General features: G+C 33.1%; 1 protein-coding gene across 1 annotated transcript; it reads left to right on the top strand.

Annotated features, from left to right (window-relative positions):
• The first annotated feature begins 795 nt into the window (after positions 1-795).
• On the top strand, positions 796-13,967 carry TMA16 (translation machinery associated 16 homolog). The gene is made up of 7 exons (XM_026675822.2): positions 796-864; positions 3,658-3,773; positions 6,423-6,460; positions 9,328-9,412; positions 10,104-10,252; positions 12,227-12,269; positions 12,390-13,967. Exons 1-7 carry the CDS (start codon positions 862-864, stop codon positions 12,526-12,528), a joined length of 573 nt encoding a protein of 190 aa, XP_026531607.1. The 5' UTR covers positions 796-861; the 3' UTR covers positions 12,529-13,967.
• The last annotated feature ends 549 nt before the right edge of the window (positions 13,968-14,516 follow it).

Raw genomic sequence — 14,516 nt, 5'->3', positions numbered from 1 at the left:
GAGCATGTCCAGGTGTTGTAGGGAGGTCATACAGGCATTTGGAGGCCACACACACTACTGAGCCTCATTTTGACTTGTTTTAAGGACATTACACCAAAGTTGGATCAGCCTGTAGTGTTTTTTTCCACTTTAATTTTGAGTGTAACTCCAAATCCAGACCTCCATGGGTTGCTAAATTTGATTTCCATTGATAATTTTTGTGTGATTTTGTTGTCAGCACATTCAACTATGTAATGAACAAAGTATTTAATAAGAATATTTCTTTCATTCAGATCCAGGATGTCTTATTTTTGTGTTCCCTTTAGTTTTTTGAGCAGTGTATGTATATAAAATTATATTCATCTAAAGAAACTCAAGTTTCTTTTCACTTTAAAATTAATTTTCTTAATTGGTATAATCAGTGAATAGAGTTGCAAATAAAAATTCCTATCAATGGCCTCATCGATCGATTTTTTTTCTTTCCTAAGAGTAATTTTGCTCATTGGCTACAACGACATGCTGGGGAGGCATCCGCGATTTCTACACTTTTTTTTTTTTTCCAACGGGGAGGAATCAGCGGCACACAGCTAAACACCGACATCCTCAAGACTTCTTTTAAGCTAGCAGGGTTTCCAGAAAGTGATTTCTATACGCTTCCTTCGTGGATTAGGAAGAGGAATTAATCCAACGTATTGACTACGTTTAAACGCGATCCAATAGGACGCGGCGCGGGTCCTTATTTGAACGGAACGGAGCAGCTGGGGGCCTGTCGATCCAGCCGGACGGGTTAAAAGTGTGGGACTCGCCCGGGTTCAGAAAAAAAACAACCACGTGGATGTTGTTGCCCGTGGAAGAGACGCGCCCGCTTTTCGCTTCGTGAAGATGGTGAGCCTGGGGTGGGTGCACGGTGGGGAGGATCGAGCTGAAAAACGTGGCCATTTATTGCAGTGGATTCGGCGGGAGAGACGATGGAGTTTCGATGTCCCTTTAAGTAACCGCACAAACTTCATGCCGAAACGTATTTGTTTTAGTTTTTAGCCTTGCTGAAATGCATTTGTTTGGTTTTTAACGTATTTCCAACATGGTGCGTTTGTGGTGATCAAAATGCAATCTTACGCTTTGCAAAAATAAATAAATAATTTACTTGTTTCAAAGTAAACCTATTAGAGATTGCAATGGAAATTCTTAAATTCTACTTCGGGTCAGCCGTGCAGACAAATTGTTTCCTTGTGGAGTGTCATTTCTTTATCCTCTGATGTTTAATGATTGCATGAAACTACCTGGGCAAGTTCATCGTCAGCTATTATTTCATCAGTATGCAATAGAATAGAATAGAACAGAACAGAACAGAACAGAATAGAATTCTTTATTGGCCAAGTGTGATTGGACACACAAGGAATTTGTCTTGGTGTAAATACTCTCAGTATACATAAAGAAAAGATACATTCGTAAAGAATCAAGAATCATAAGGTACAACACTTAATGATAGTCATAGGGTACAATTAACAATCAAATCATACTAGGAAACAGTCAATATAAATGTAAGGATACAAGCAACAAAGTTACAGTCCTACAGTCACAAGTGGGAGGGGATGGGTGATAAGGAGTGGTGAGAAGATTAACAGTAATAGTATACACTTTGTAAATAGTTGAACAGTGGAATTATTTTTTTACAGAGTGATGGCTTTCGGGGGAAAACTGTTCTTGTGTCTAGTTGTTCTGATGTGCAGCACTCTCTAGCGTTGTTTTGAGGGAAAGAGTTGAAACAGTTTATGTCCAGGATGTGAGGGGTCTGTAAATATTTTCACAGCCCTCTTTTTGACTCGTGCAGTATACAGGTCCTCAACTGAAGGCAGGTGGGTAGTAATTGTTTTTTCTGCAGTCCTAATTATCCTCTGAAGTCTGTGTCTGTCCTGTTGGGTTGCAGACCCAAACCAGACAGTTATAGAGGTGCAGATGATAGACTCAATAATTCCTCTGTAGAACTGGATCAGCAGCTCCTTGGGCAGTTTGAGCTTTCTGAGTTGGCGCATGTTGGTGAAAATCTGCATAGGCTGATATCACGTAAAGTCATTATTATGTACTTGTGCCCTGACATCTGACATAAATATGTAAGTTGTGTCATTTTCTGGATGTAGTCTTTGCTGATGTCTGTAGCACTCAAATGCTGATCTGTATTGGAAAAGGCGGTTTTATAGAAAGGAGAGACAATGACAATTTGGGCTAAAAATTTGGATATGCAATAGAATTGGATAAATGGCAAAAATTGAGGGATAGAAATGTTAAATTAACTGTCAAGTGCATATAAAGAAGATTTGTATAAAATGTTTTATAGATGGCATTTTGCACCAACAAGATTGGCAAAAATGTTTTAAAGATAGATCCACTAAATATTGGAAGTGCCAGATGCCTGGTTCGTATTACCATATGTTGTGGACATGCCCAAAAGCCAAGAAATATTGGACGAAAATACATACTTGGTTAGAAAAAAAACGAGAAAGCAACATATAGACTTGAAAGCAGAAATATTTTTATTGGGCATCCTGCCAGAAAAATATGATAAATGGAATATGTATTTGATTTTACATGTATTAATTGCAGCCAGAATTGTAATTGCACAACAATGGAAAAACGATGAGATCCTGACAGATGGGAGTGTAATTAAGAAAATATTAGAATGTTCAGAAATGGATAGATTAAGGCTTACAAATAAGGAAAAAGAAGAAAATGAATATTTCTTGATATGGGACTTATTTTATCAATGGTTAGAAAATAAAAAACAGAAATTAGAAATATGGGGATATAAAAAGGACCAATGAGATTTGTTAAAGTATATACATATTATTGTTATTATAGTATTAATATTACTGTGATGAATACTACTGTAAACATGATTTCCTAAAAATAATTGTACCCGGACAACGCACTGTTTTTTTGAAATTGAATTTTTACATGTTATATAAATAAAACAAATAAAACATAAAAAAAAAGGAAGGAGTGTACCTGGACGATCTGTGTGTTTGCAGTGGCGCAGGGAAAAAAGGTATATATGATTATTTAGCCCACTGTCTTAACTGCTAAGCCATCGCTCCACCGTAATATTGTTAATTAATATTAAATTAATATTAATATTAAACAGTGCTATTAAACAGTGCTATATTAATATTAAACAGTGCTATTAAATATCACTGATGTTTTACATGTGTAATTTTATCAGCCTAAATTATATATTGTAAATATTGTAAATATTTGATTATTTTTCCTTGTGTGCATTTTTATCACTTCTTCAAGTATTTGAGTTCTATGGTTAGAATGCATTCACCTTTCATTCTTTTTGTAGTTGGTGATTAAAGCTAAAATGCTTCCTTAAAGCTATCACTAGGTTGCCAATAAGACATACAAAAGTTGGAAAAAAAAAACTGATGATAGTTTTATGAGCTTACAATGAAAGAATGCATCAGTTGATTATCGGTAGAGTCTGATAATTTAGGAACAGTACTGATTTTTATACATTTTTAGGACTTTTTTATTTTGAAAAGAAGTACAGAAATATGTAAATAAGATCCTTATAACAATCTTCTATAGTTAAGTGTTATGAATATATGGAAGATGTTGACTGATGCTTGAAAGGTAAATAATTCTATTAAATACTTCTATTATTTTGACTCATTATTTCAGCCCAAAACTGCCAAACCAAAAGGAGGGGGGGAGCAGGAGAAGAAAGCTATCCATCCTTACAGCAGAAAAGCGGCTCAACTTACAAAAGAAGCACACAAACAGGTTAAAAAGGAAAAGTAAGCTTTTATATATTTTCTGATGTTGAATGGTATCTGGGATAATATTCTTGCTTTAGAAATATTGATGGCTCAGCTGTTAAAGATGCTGAACTTTTCAGTTAGAAAGCTGCCCCAGCTCCCGCCTATTAGTTTGAAAGCATTCAAATGCAAGTAGATAAATAGCTACCACTTTGGCGAGAAGGGTGTTCCATATACCTTGGCGTATAATTGTGCTGGCCACTTGGCCATGAAAGTATCTTTGGACAACACAGGCTCCCTCGGCTAACAAATGGAGATGAGCACTGCCCCTTGGAATCAGATACAACTGTCAGTGGAAACTTTTACCTTTATCTTACTAATCTGCAATTTATTTAAGTGTGTATTAAAAATGAGATAAAGATATAAGCACAAATGACAGCAATCCATTACTGTCCAGTTCTAAGATCTTTCATCATTTGCAGTAATATTGACCATGATTGATCTTACTACCGTGTTTAACTGAAAATAAGACTTGGTCAGAGGCACGGGGCAGAAGGCAGGCGATTTTGACAGCCCTCGCCAATCCGCAGGCAAGCTGAGAGACCCAAAGACCAGTCTCCTGCGGCCACCCATCTGTTCTAGCCCACTAACAGTTGGCTTTCCCACACCTCATGTGGTGCATCTGGATCGCCTGCCTTTCCCCATGCACTTCTGCCTCCGTCTGTTCCTGGTGCTGCGGCGTAAAGATGAGCGTCCCACAGCCGCCTGCCACTCCAGTCCAACTCTTGGCTTTCCCGCAGCCCACATGGCACGTGCAGATTGCGTGTCTCCCCCCATCTCTGCCTTTGCCTGCTGCTTTGACAGGTAATCAACTCACCTACACTGCCTGGGTTGTGGCTGCTGCTGGACACAGTTGGCACCCATGCACTCCCCTTCACTAGGGACTTATTTTTGGGCAAGGTCTTATTTTTGGGAAAACAAAGTACAAGTATGCTCTATTTCTGAAATTCTTTCGTTTTGATCATATGACACACCCAAAACTTGCATCATGCATGTCCTTGGATTGTCTTGAATAACTGCCGAAAACTGATCTTGCTGTGACCAATTAGTTGGTGGAGAATAGATCATTGATTTTCCACTGGTACTAAAATTTTAAAAATCTAGTCTGTAGCAAGGTCACTGATAGAAATGCTTTTCTCCAGCATTCCTGATCAAGATCAATGACAAGGAGAAGTTAATATGCGTGTAACCCCCAGCCCAGGAATTTACAACTGAAATAGAATTCTTTATAATATTGATGCAATTTCTGTGCAAATAATCTTTAGTATTAATAGTATAATGCAGTACAATATTAATAAAACCTTCACTTTGAAACCTATTTTTAGATTATCTTTTTACTGGTGATTTAAACAATTTGGCTGTGGTGTTTTGGAAATAAAAATGGTAGCCATTTAAAAATGTATTTGTTTTAAACCTCTGGTTTATGATAACATGACATATTCATGTCCTATAATTTATCTTTGTCAGAGATTTTGGTGCAATATATTTAGAGGCAGATATGTAGAAGTTAATCTTAAGTTAATGCAGAGTGGGCTCCCGATTTTCTGTTTCTCCTTTTCTTCCAAAGTATTTGCTATGTCACCATGTGCTTTCTGTTCATTTAGCATAGAAAAGAATCTCAATGGTATAATAAAAACATACTTTGTTCCTGTTGCTTTGTTCATCTAAGTAAGAGATCTTGTAGACGTGCAGGAGTTGTTTTTTTCCAGCCTTTCCTGAGAATTTCTAATGAGAAGAGGTTTTTGACAAGTCACTGTATCTTCACACAGCAGATAGGAATGGCTTTTTTTTTGCAGTAAAATAATCTGCTCAGTATTTCTAAAATGTTCTCTTCAGTTCATTAATCTAATAACTTTCTAATCTTGTCAGTTGTCTAATTCTGCAGAACTCGTTAAGTTTTGAGGCACTGTTAATGAATCATTTGTTCATTAGGGATTGCTGGGAGTAATATCATAGAAATATGCCAGTGTAATGTAATTACATTATAACTAGATATAATAAATAAATGTACAAGTATAAAGTTTACCTTATTTATTTGTGTTCTCTTTATCTAAGATGTATGGAAAATAGATCATGCTTAAGTTATACTTATATAGGAATATGGAGTATTTAAAGGATTCACAAACTGGAATTCAACAATACAGTCAAGTCTCTCATCTTAATCACTTTATAAAATGGTAAAATGTGAGTTAGATGGTTGCTTGGGGTGCTTTTCAGATGTGTTAATATCAGATTTTATAATCTCAGAGCTTTTGTATGCCATAAGGAATAGCTAGTGTTATAGCAGATGTTAAAATATATATTGTAAACATCTTTATGTGTAATCCACTTGCTTGCCATTTAGGGTTAAGAATTCACTTGGTAAATAAAGTAGGTATTTTCTTTGCTAAACAGATTCCTTCTCTTTCAGAGAAAAATGGTTCATATGCTTCTATTTTACATATAAATGAAAGACATTTTTTAAAATTAATTCTTGTATAGTTTCTTCAATTTATATACTTTGTTCAACTGGCTATACATATTTTAGAAATTAGATTGTGCTATTGTAAATACTAAATATGTCATGAAATTGCAACAGAATATAAAGTTATTAAATAAATACATTGTAGTTTTTTTTTTTTTTTGCAGATTGAAAAATGAAAAGGCCTTTCGGCTCAGCATTGCAGGTATGATTTTGTAAAATTAATTTTTGTTGCATATCTTGAAGTATTTCCTTGGAAGAAGTTCTAGCCAATGCTAATATTTTTTTAACTTTATATCAACTATATGTACTTGGTTTAATATTAGGTATCCTATTCTACTATTACTTGGAATTTTTGAATACTATTTCTTTTATACAGTTCTGATTTGTTTATTAGTATGTTTTATAACATTTGGAAGTTTTGTGTAATTCATAAACTTTCTTTAAAAGAGAATATTAATCACAATTTAATAGTTACAGTTACTCGCTTTTCATCTTTAAATACAAAGCATATCTTTGAAATTGTGCATGTGAGAAACTAAAGAAATTTTTAACAAACATATTCTTCATTAGTAAATAAAAGCATTTATTACATTTACATCTTTAATTCTTTTTATAAATAACCAGATCTACTTTTTTTCCCCATTGTTCTGGCAATGGATAGTGCACTAGCTGGCTTTTTTTTAAAAAAAATATTTTAGATAGGAGGACTTCTGGTGAAGATTCATTATGTGTTAGACATCTCCAACTTGACATTACGGTCAGCCCATCAACCAATTCTGCCTGACAAAGTTTTTCTGAAAAAAGGAGTGATTGTAATATTTATTATCCACTTGTACTTGACACAGGTTCTTCTTGTTAGTAGATTGCAGGAACAGAATTTTTGTGGTTGGCTCAGGAATTGAGGAGCAAACAGTTGATGGATTCCAGCTAAGCTCTTATCTTATATATCTATGTGCATGCTAGGCTCACTGAGCCATGTTTCTTAATCACTTTTGGAAATTGCTTTTAAACTGCTTTCTAGCCATTAGGAACCTATGCAATTACACATGCAATCCTTAGCAAAGGAAGTTTTAAATACAAAATTAAGACATATACAGCAAAAGGGTGATTGAAACATCACTTTTGGAAAATTACAAATGGATTGAAGATCCGGATGAATTTGAAATAAGATTTTTTGAAATTAATTTTAACAATCCTTTCCATGGGGAAATGCAGTTGTTTTGAATTCTTAAAAAAAGAAACATGAAAGGATGGGACTTTGAAAGCTGGACACTAAAGGGAACCAGAAAGAACTAAATATTACAATTTAATAAGAAGAACACATTTGATTTACTAATCAAAGAATATTTAAAAAAGTACTTTAACATTAGATAAAGGGTATTTTAAAACAATGGCCTCATAAATGTCTGGCATTATAGATAGACTTGTGTTTAAAAAAGGTTATGGAAGAGGAACAAGTTTTACTGGACAAGAATGAATGATTTAAAAGTGGATTTAAAAATGACAGGCTAAAAGAATCATGTGGAAAAAAAATGCTGCACTGGATATACAAATGAAACTGGCTGGTGTCTTAATAATTTAAAGGAGATAGACAAATAACAAATCAAAAGAGTGACCTGGATAACTTTTCCAGATTTGATCTACAAAAAAGTCTTATTAAAGTTGCACATGTGGTCTCTAGTATCAGGTAAACATTTCAGCAGGATTCTGGTTCGGAATCTGCCCAGCATTTAGGCAATTGTAGCAACATTTTGGGGGGTCTTTCAGTTAATTCTACATTGAGTGAAGAAATTAAAACTGAAGCACTGAAATAAAACAAGCCTTTAAATCAGTCATAAAATAATTTACAGACAAGAAAGGTGAGGATTTTATAATGACCATCATAATCCCATGCCTGAAATTAAAACTGGATCTCAACACATTCAACTAGAAGGGTACTGAAAAGAAGAATGAGGAAAAAACTTCCAAAAACAATAAGAGGAAATATTCTTCACTAGTCCTGGAAAATGCTTTGAAGGTGTTTTGGGGCAAATTCTTGATTGAAATCTTGTCAAAACTTTTGTATCTTCTGTATTTACCCTTATTTTGAATTTGTAGACAAATGGCATCTAAATTTTAAATTTGGTATGTGTTCAGAAATATGCATTTTGTATCATATAGAAGTATTACTTTACTTAGAAATTCACTGGAAAACATTGGACAAGGAAATCACAAAAGTTTTACATATAACTGTGCGATATCATTTGCACGCTTATTGTCCCATTTCTCTTGGGTTGTCTTTAATCCTAAAAAAAGTATATGTCAAGCATTTGAATTACCTACCTTACAATTGTATTTTTTTCTAGAATGAAATTTAGTTCTTTTCTGTCAACCCATTCTATAAATTTATGTTTAAATTGCGTAGAAAATATGGTTCATATGCTCTTTCCTTGTAATTGTTGTAGGGATGTGAAATCTAGATTTATTAGTCCTTTCTTAATAAAATATCCTGGAAAAATGAATATATCGATATATGACCTTTTATTTGACAGTAATGTCAAAGGCCTAATTGAAACAGATGCTAGTTTTTAGACAGTAAGTAATGAGCACATGAAAGGAAATTTCCAATGGTAGACTTTAGTTATTTTATGGGATTAATAATTTAGTACTGTATTGTTTTACATTTTTATTAATATTAGAAGGAAGCAAAACATGAAAATAACTTCAAAGATGGGAGAGAAAACTATAATACATTTTTGGTTTTGTTTACATTTTTATAGATTTTACAAATATCTGTTTTGATATATTCATTGTACATGTAGAAATATATAACTCTATATGTAAATTTGTGCCTATATTAAACAAACTTACTTAAAAAATCATAGATTTTTTTTCATACACGTATTTTTTCATAGTTTAAGTGGTTCTTTGTTTTTAAAAACAATATTGGTGATCAATAGCTAAAATAGATTTTTAAAATGCATTGGACTCATTAATGATTTGGAATAATTAACATTCCTGTGATATTTAACAGAAATATTGAATATCGCAATGAACTAAACTTTTGTTTTGCTCTTTTTTTTTTTGTAGGTGAAAAATTGCTTTGGTTTCAATGTCACCTTGATCCTGATAAAACGGAATACACAAAAAAAGAAGCTTCTGAATTAGTAGAAAAGTAGGTTTATAGCAAATCTTCTGTGTTTGGAACAAGAATGTTGAGTTAATGTTCATAATTTTACCTGCTTGATATGTTTTTCAAAATCAAAACAATACCCTGTTCTGTGTGGTGCATTAGAACATCTGTTGATATATGCATCTTTAATACTTACCCATGCAGTGTAATTTTAACATTTTATTTATATTAATTATAAGTAATTAGACACAGTTAAATTAACAATTCTAATCTAATTGTTTTTCTAGAATAATACATATTTGTTGTGTACTATTTATAGGCAACTATTGAAGACACTTTTAGACTCAAATATCCTGTTTCTGGATTTTGTAAATTGTTATTTATTTTAAATATGAGCTGAAATTAAAAAGTAACTTTAATTTGAAACATACGCAAAGTAGTTTGAGAGAATATATACTTTCTGCTTTTTAAAAATATTTTCCTGGCTAAAGAAAGCTCTGCTATTAATTATTTTGTCAGTCAGATTGCTGTTTAAAATTTGGGTGGTTGATGACATTAAGAGAGAAGAACCTCTTATATTCTTAAATATTTTCTGGGGCAGTTTAAATGTCTGTGTTTTTGTATGTATTCTTTATTCTTTTAATATTCAAGATGATTTAGTGTTTCTAAATAATTGAAAAGAAGTGTTATTTTAAAAAAAATGTTCCTAAAATGGCAGTTTACTGTGTTTTAGTTATTTGCAGAGATTTCGTGATGAGTTGGAGCAGATCGAACTGCACAATAGCATTAAAGGAAGACAGTCTAGACAGCATAGTTCCAGGGAAACCGTAATCAAGCAGACTATGGAACGTGAAAGACAACAATATGAAGGCTATGGCATAGGTATGCTGTGCTAAAAAGTACTGTTATTAAAACGTGCCCCAAATATAAGAACTCTGTGTCAACTCATAAAACATTCCTATGTCTGTTTTAGTAGTTGCCATAAAAAAAGGAGGGGGAAGGAAGGAAATCTGGAAGAGCAGTGCAGAAATTTGGAAGCGAAAGTACATTCCAACTCTTTATCTTTAAAAGATTGTAACTAAAATACCAGAGCTTTTGCCCGCAAATATATTTAATTGGAGAAAGTGAATGATAACACCCAGCCTGTGAACGTGCTCAATTGGAGAATCTGGTTTATATGACGTGGGGAGGGGGGAGGGAAACGGGGCCACAGGTGATTGTAAATTACGTATGCCAAAGTTGGCTTCATACGGGGCAGTGCCAGTATGTCGCCTCTAATGAATCTTTTGAAGTTTTTTGAAATTTGGCTCGACAATCATGATTAAATTAGAGCGATTGTTGGAATCCTGACACCTTGCCTAACAGAGCAGTAACATGTGTTCCTCTTCTGAAGTAAATAAAAGTTGTTTTCTCATATATGATTCATACTTTATTCTCTGTATGCTGTTGAACTTTACTTGACATTCAAGTATCAGCTTCATGCAGATTTTAAAATAATAGATGGTCAGTGTAACGTTGTTTCTGATGAATTGATACAAGTTTAGACAAGTTTGTAATTTCTATTCAAATTACCCCGTCCACTTCACTTTCTTTTTTTTTTTTACTGTAAAATACTTAAGGAGAAATATTTATTTCCATATCTTTTAGTTAACTTGGTTCTAATTTGAGAAAAATGATTTATACTGCTAGGGAGTGTTACTAGAAATGGTAGTTTAAGATGAAATGTTATATTGACTAATAATCTTTAAAATGTATAGTTATTTCTATTGTCCTTTATTGAGAAAAAATGACCATTCAGTGGTGTGATTTTTTTTCTTTCCCAGTATTTACCATTTCATTAGTTTGTCTTATCAGTTAATTATAGTTTTATCTGGAAAAATTATGTGCTTTTCCAAATTTGATATGAAACATTTAAGTAGTAAATCAGACTAATTGATTAAAGTGGCTTAATTGGCTAAAAGAATATCTTTGATATGGCAGCATAGAATTTTTTTCTTTGTTGCAAGTAGTTTTTTCTCCTGAAAGTACTTAATATATGTACATAATCTACACACAAATGGACATTCAGAGAAGATAGCAAGAGTTAAGTGTGATAACATTATTTCTGTCAACTTGAGTTTCTTAATGATTGAAGTCAATCTGATTTAAATGCAAATTCACAGTGTTTCTGATTCATGTAATTTTATGACCTTTTTTGCCCACTGTTGTTTGGTGAATTGCTGCAGTGGTTAAATAATGCAGTTGTTAATCAAATCAAAGGTGCTGCAGTTGACAGAAATAATTGTCAGTTGCTAATCATCCAAATTTTGATTGTTTGACTGTGGCTGTCATAGTTGTACAAGTACAAGGATTGATCATAATTTACCTGTTTTTAGGGCCATTGTATTTCAAACAGTTGCTAAATAAATGGTTATAAATTGAGACTACCTGTAGCACTATTTTTCCAAATCCTCAGAACAATTAGCACTGATGGCATGATACAACCACAATACATCAGTCACATGCCAAAGTTTGGGGATATAATTTAACATACTAATATCTTTAACACATAAATAATTCCTATGAATCTGCACATTAAAATATTATTCCAAAATTATTTCAAAGATTCAGAAGACCAAATCACATGAATAAATACTTATCAGGTTTTTTTTTTTTACATTGCTAACTAAGTAAATCCAATTCCATCCTTTTGAATGTATTCTTTGGGGTATCCTGTACATTTGAAATAAGATATTTTGATCTATCAGTTTTAATTTCTAAAATAAGCAAAATAAAGAGATGAGTTAGTCTCTTTCAACTACAATAACAAAAGTTCCTTAATCTATTGGTTGATCTAGATTCAATTTCTTTCCACAGAAATCCCTGACATTGTAAACTGTAAACATCTTCGATATTTCAGGTGAGTTATTAACTCTAATTAACGTAAAAATGTTTTAATTAGGAGCAATGATTGATCACCAACATAAATATTATAGTTTCCATCACCTAATGCTTGTCCTTTTTCTTCCATTTCTACCAGAGACTGGGATGGAGACCTGAAGAAGCTACCAAATATTAAAATGAGAAAGTTATCCAGTAAAGATCTCTGTAGTGGTAGAATGGAGAAGGCAAACATTGAAGCTGGAAATGAATTGCTTGCAGCACAGGATGTGGACTAAAGAGAAATTGCTGGGATATCTGAAACAGATTGGCAAACCAGTATTTTGATTGTCTGTGGCAGCAAGAAGCAAGAAACCTCTTTCAATCAACCATGATTACCTGCAGTTCTGACCACTACAGTTTATAATATTGCATTGTCTTTTTTAAAAAATATATAGTGCAATGTGTATAAAGGTCATAAAAATACTTGATGTTTCATTGATAGAGCCACATTCTGATTAGTCTAAATTAATCATTCTAATGAGTCCTAAAATGCAACAAAACAACAGATTTAAAGCTCACGAAGCAAACGTCCGATTTTTATCTTCCACCTCACCTACTACCTTTCCCCTGTTGTTCTTCAAGAGAAAAGTATCGATCTGATTGTCATTACAATAGGAGCAAAGTATTTTTAGAGGTGAACTTAAATGCATCTTCCCATATCCCATATTCCAAAAATGTAGCAACATTTTTAAATGTCTACATTAAAAATTTTAACAGTGCATTCTGGCATTATTCCTTCCTGAAGCTGTAGATTGGAAGCATAGTGCATAATATCACTTGAGAGGTTGGGCTTAAGAAATGTGGTCTAATTTTGGAGGAGTTACTATTAAGGACTCTATATAAAGCTTAAGATACCTTTCCCCCCTCCCCTTGAATTCTTCAAAACAGTAAAAATAATGGGAGGAACTGTTTCCCCATTCTCTTAACATTAGCTCTTTTTACAAAAAGCTTTCCTGCTAAGCATACATAGGTACATAATTGTGTGTTCCAGTCTCTAATTTATTTATAATATTGTGTTGAATTGGAAAGAATAAAATACAGGCTTTAAAATAAGATTGGAAAGAGTTAAAATATGGGCTATACTGTATTGAACAAAGCATACCGATTAGCCTATTCAAGATGCCTTCTTTCTTGGATTTGACCCTTGGGTTCCTTAATTGTACAATATTCCATGTGGTAAGTTGTAATATTTTCATAATTCAAAATTACTAATTTTTGGATAAGCAAATAACTTGATTTCAGTTTGGCTTCAGAGATTCTACTAGTGGGCTTTCTACTTTGGGACTGATCTGTTTTCAAAACAAAGTTCCTTAACATTGATTTATAAATCGGATCTTGATGCACATATTCAGGCTACTGAGATGACATTAAACTACATTCCTGAGGAGCGGGGAAAGAGAATGCAATCCTGATTTTTTTCTTCTTGAGTTGAACATTTGCTCAGGAAAAGGACTGGACTACATTTGGTTTTAACCAGGCCGTTTCTCACTTAAATGTCATCCAAAGCACTGAGACTGCTTCTCAGGGCATTTGATAAGGCAATGATATCTTCCTCAAGTTTGAAACTTCAGACTGGAGTTCTGAAATTCTTCAGACTGGAAACACAAAATACATAGGATAAATATATAATAAAAACATGATTAGTTTCTATCAAAAAAGAAATAATTTATAGCCACTTAAGAGTCATCTGTTTATTACAAATACAAATTTATTCCACAACAATTAGTTTTCTTCTCGCCCTCCCGAACCTTTTTAATACACAAATTACCCACAAAAGAGAACTGGGTAAAACAAGGAACAAACTTGCAATTCCAATGATTATATACTGTATAATAAAATATTTGCATCATAGATTGCAGTGCAGTTTTCAGAAACTGAAAGATAATTTTCAGGTAAATGGGGATCTGTGCAACAATCCAATACTGACCTTTGCTATTGTCTGCTGTCCACCTGTAGCAATTATACTAATAGTATTTTAGATTTATAGCTAGCAGGATGATTTGGAATCGAATGCTGCCTAAGAATCAAACAACCAAACAAAAAAAATGGAATTTTAAAAAATTGTTTTTTTTTTTCCTTAACGGATGAAATAATTCCACATTTTTTCTGGTGTCTGTAATACACTTTAACTGGTACTCATAAAAGACAGCATCAAAGATGGCACATTGCAAATTGTGGTACAAATATATATTTTTAAATACAACTGAAAGCTGTTTTTTCATAC

Source organism: Notechis scutatus, chromosome 4 (genome assembly GCF_049901735.1).
Source record: "Notechis scutatus isolate UNSWTSFEM ecotype Mainland chromosome 4, rNotScu1.2, whole genome shotgun sequence".
Lineage (NCBI taxonomy): Eukaryota > Metazoa > Chordata > Lepidosauria > Squamata > Elapidae > Notechis > Notechis scutatus.
Note: the sequence above shows the minus strand (reverse complement) of the source record. Positions and strands in the feature narration are given on the sequence as shown.

What these genes read in the sequence shown, in the direction of transcription:
- TMA16 (XM_026675822.2), top strand. An exon ending in ATATGAAGGCTATGGCATAG is followed by an intron (nt 10,253 to 12,226) that starts GTATGCTGTGCT and finishes TTCTTTCCACAG; the next exon opens with AAATCCCTGACATTGTAAAC. An exon ending in AAACATCTTCGATATTTCAG is followed by an intron (nt 12,270 to 12,389) that starts GTGAGTTATTAA and finishes CATTTCTACCAG; the next exon opens with AGACTGGGATGGAGACCTGA.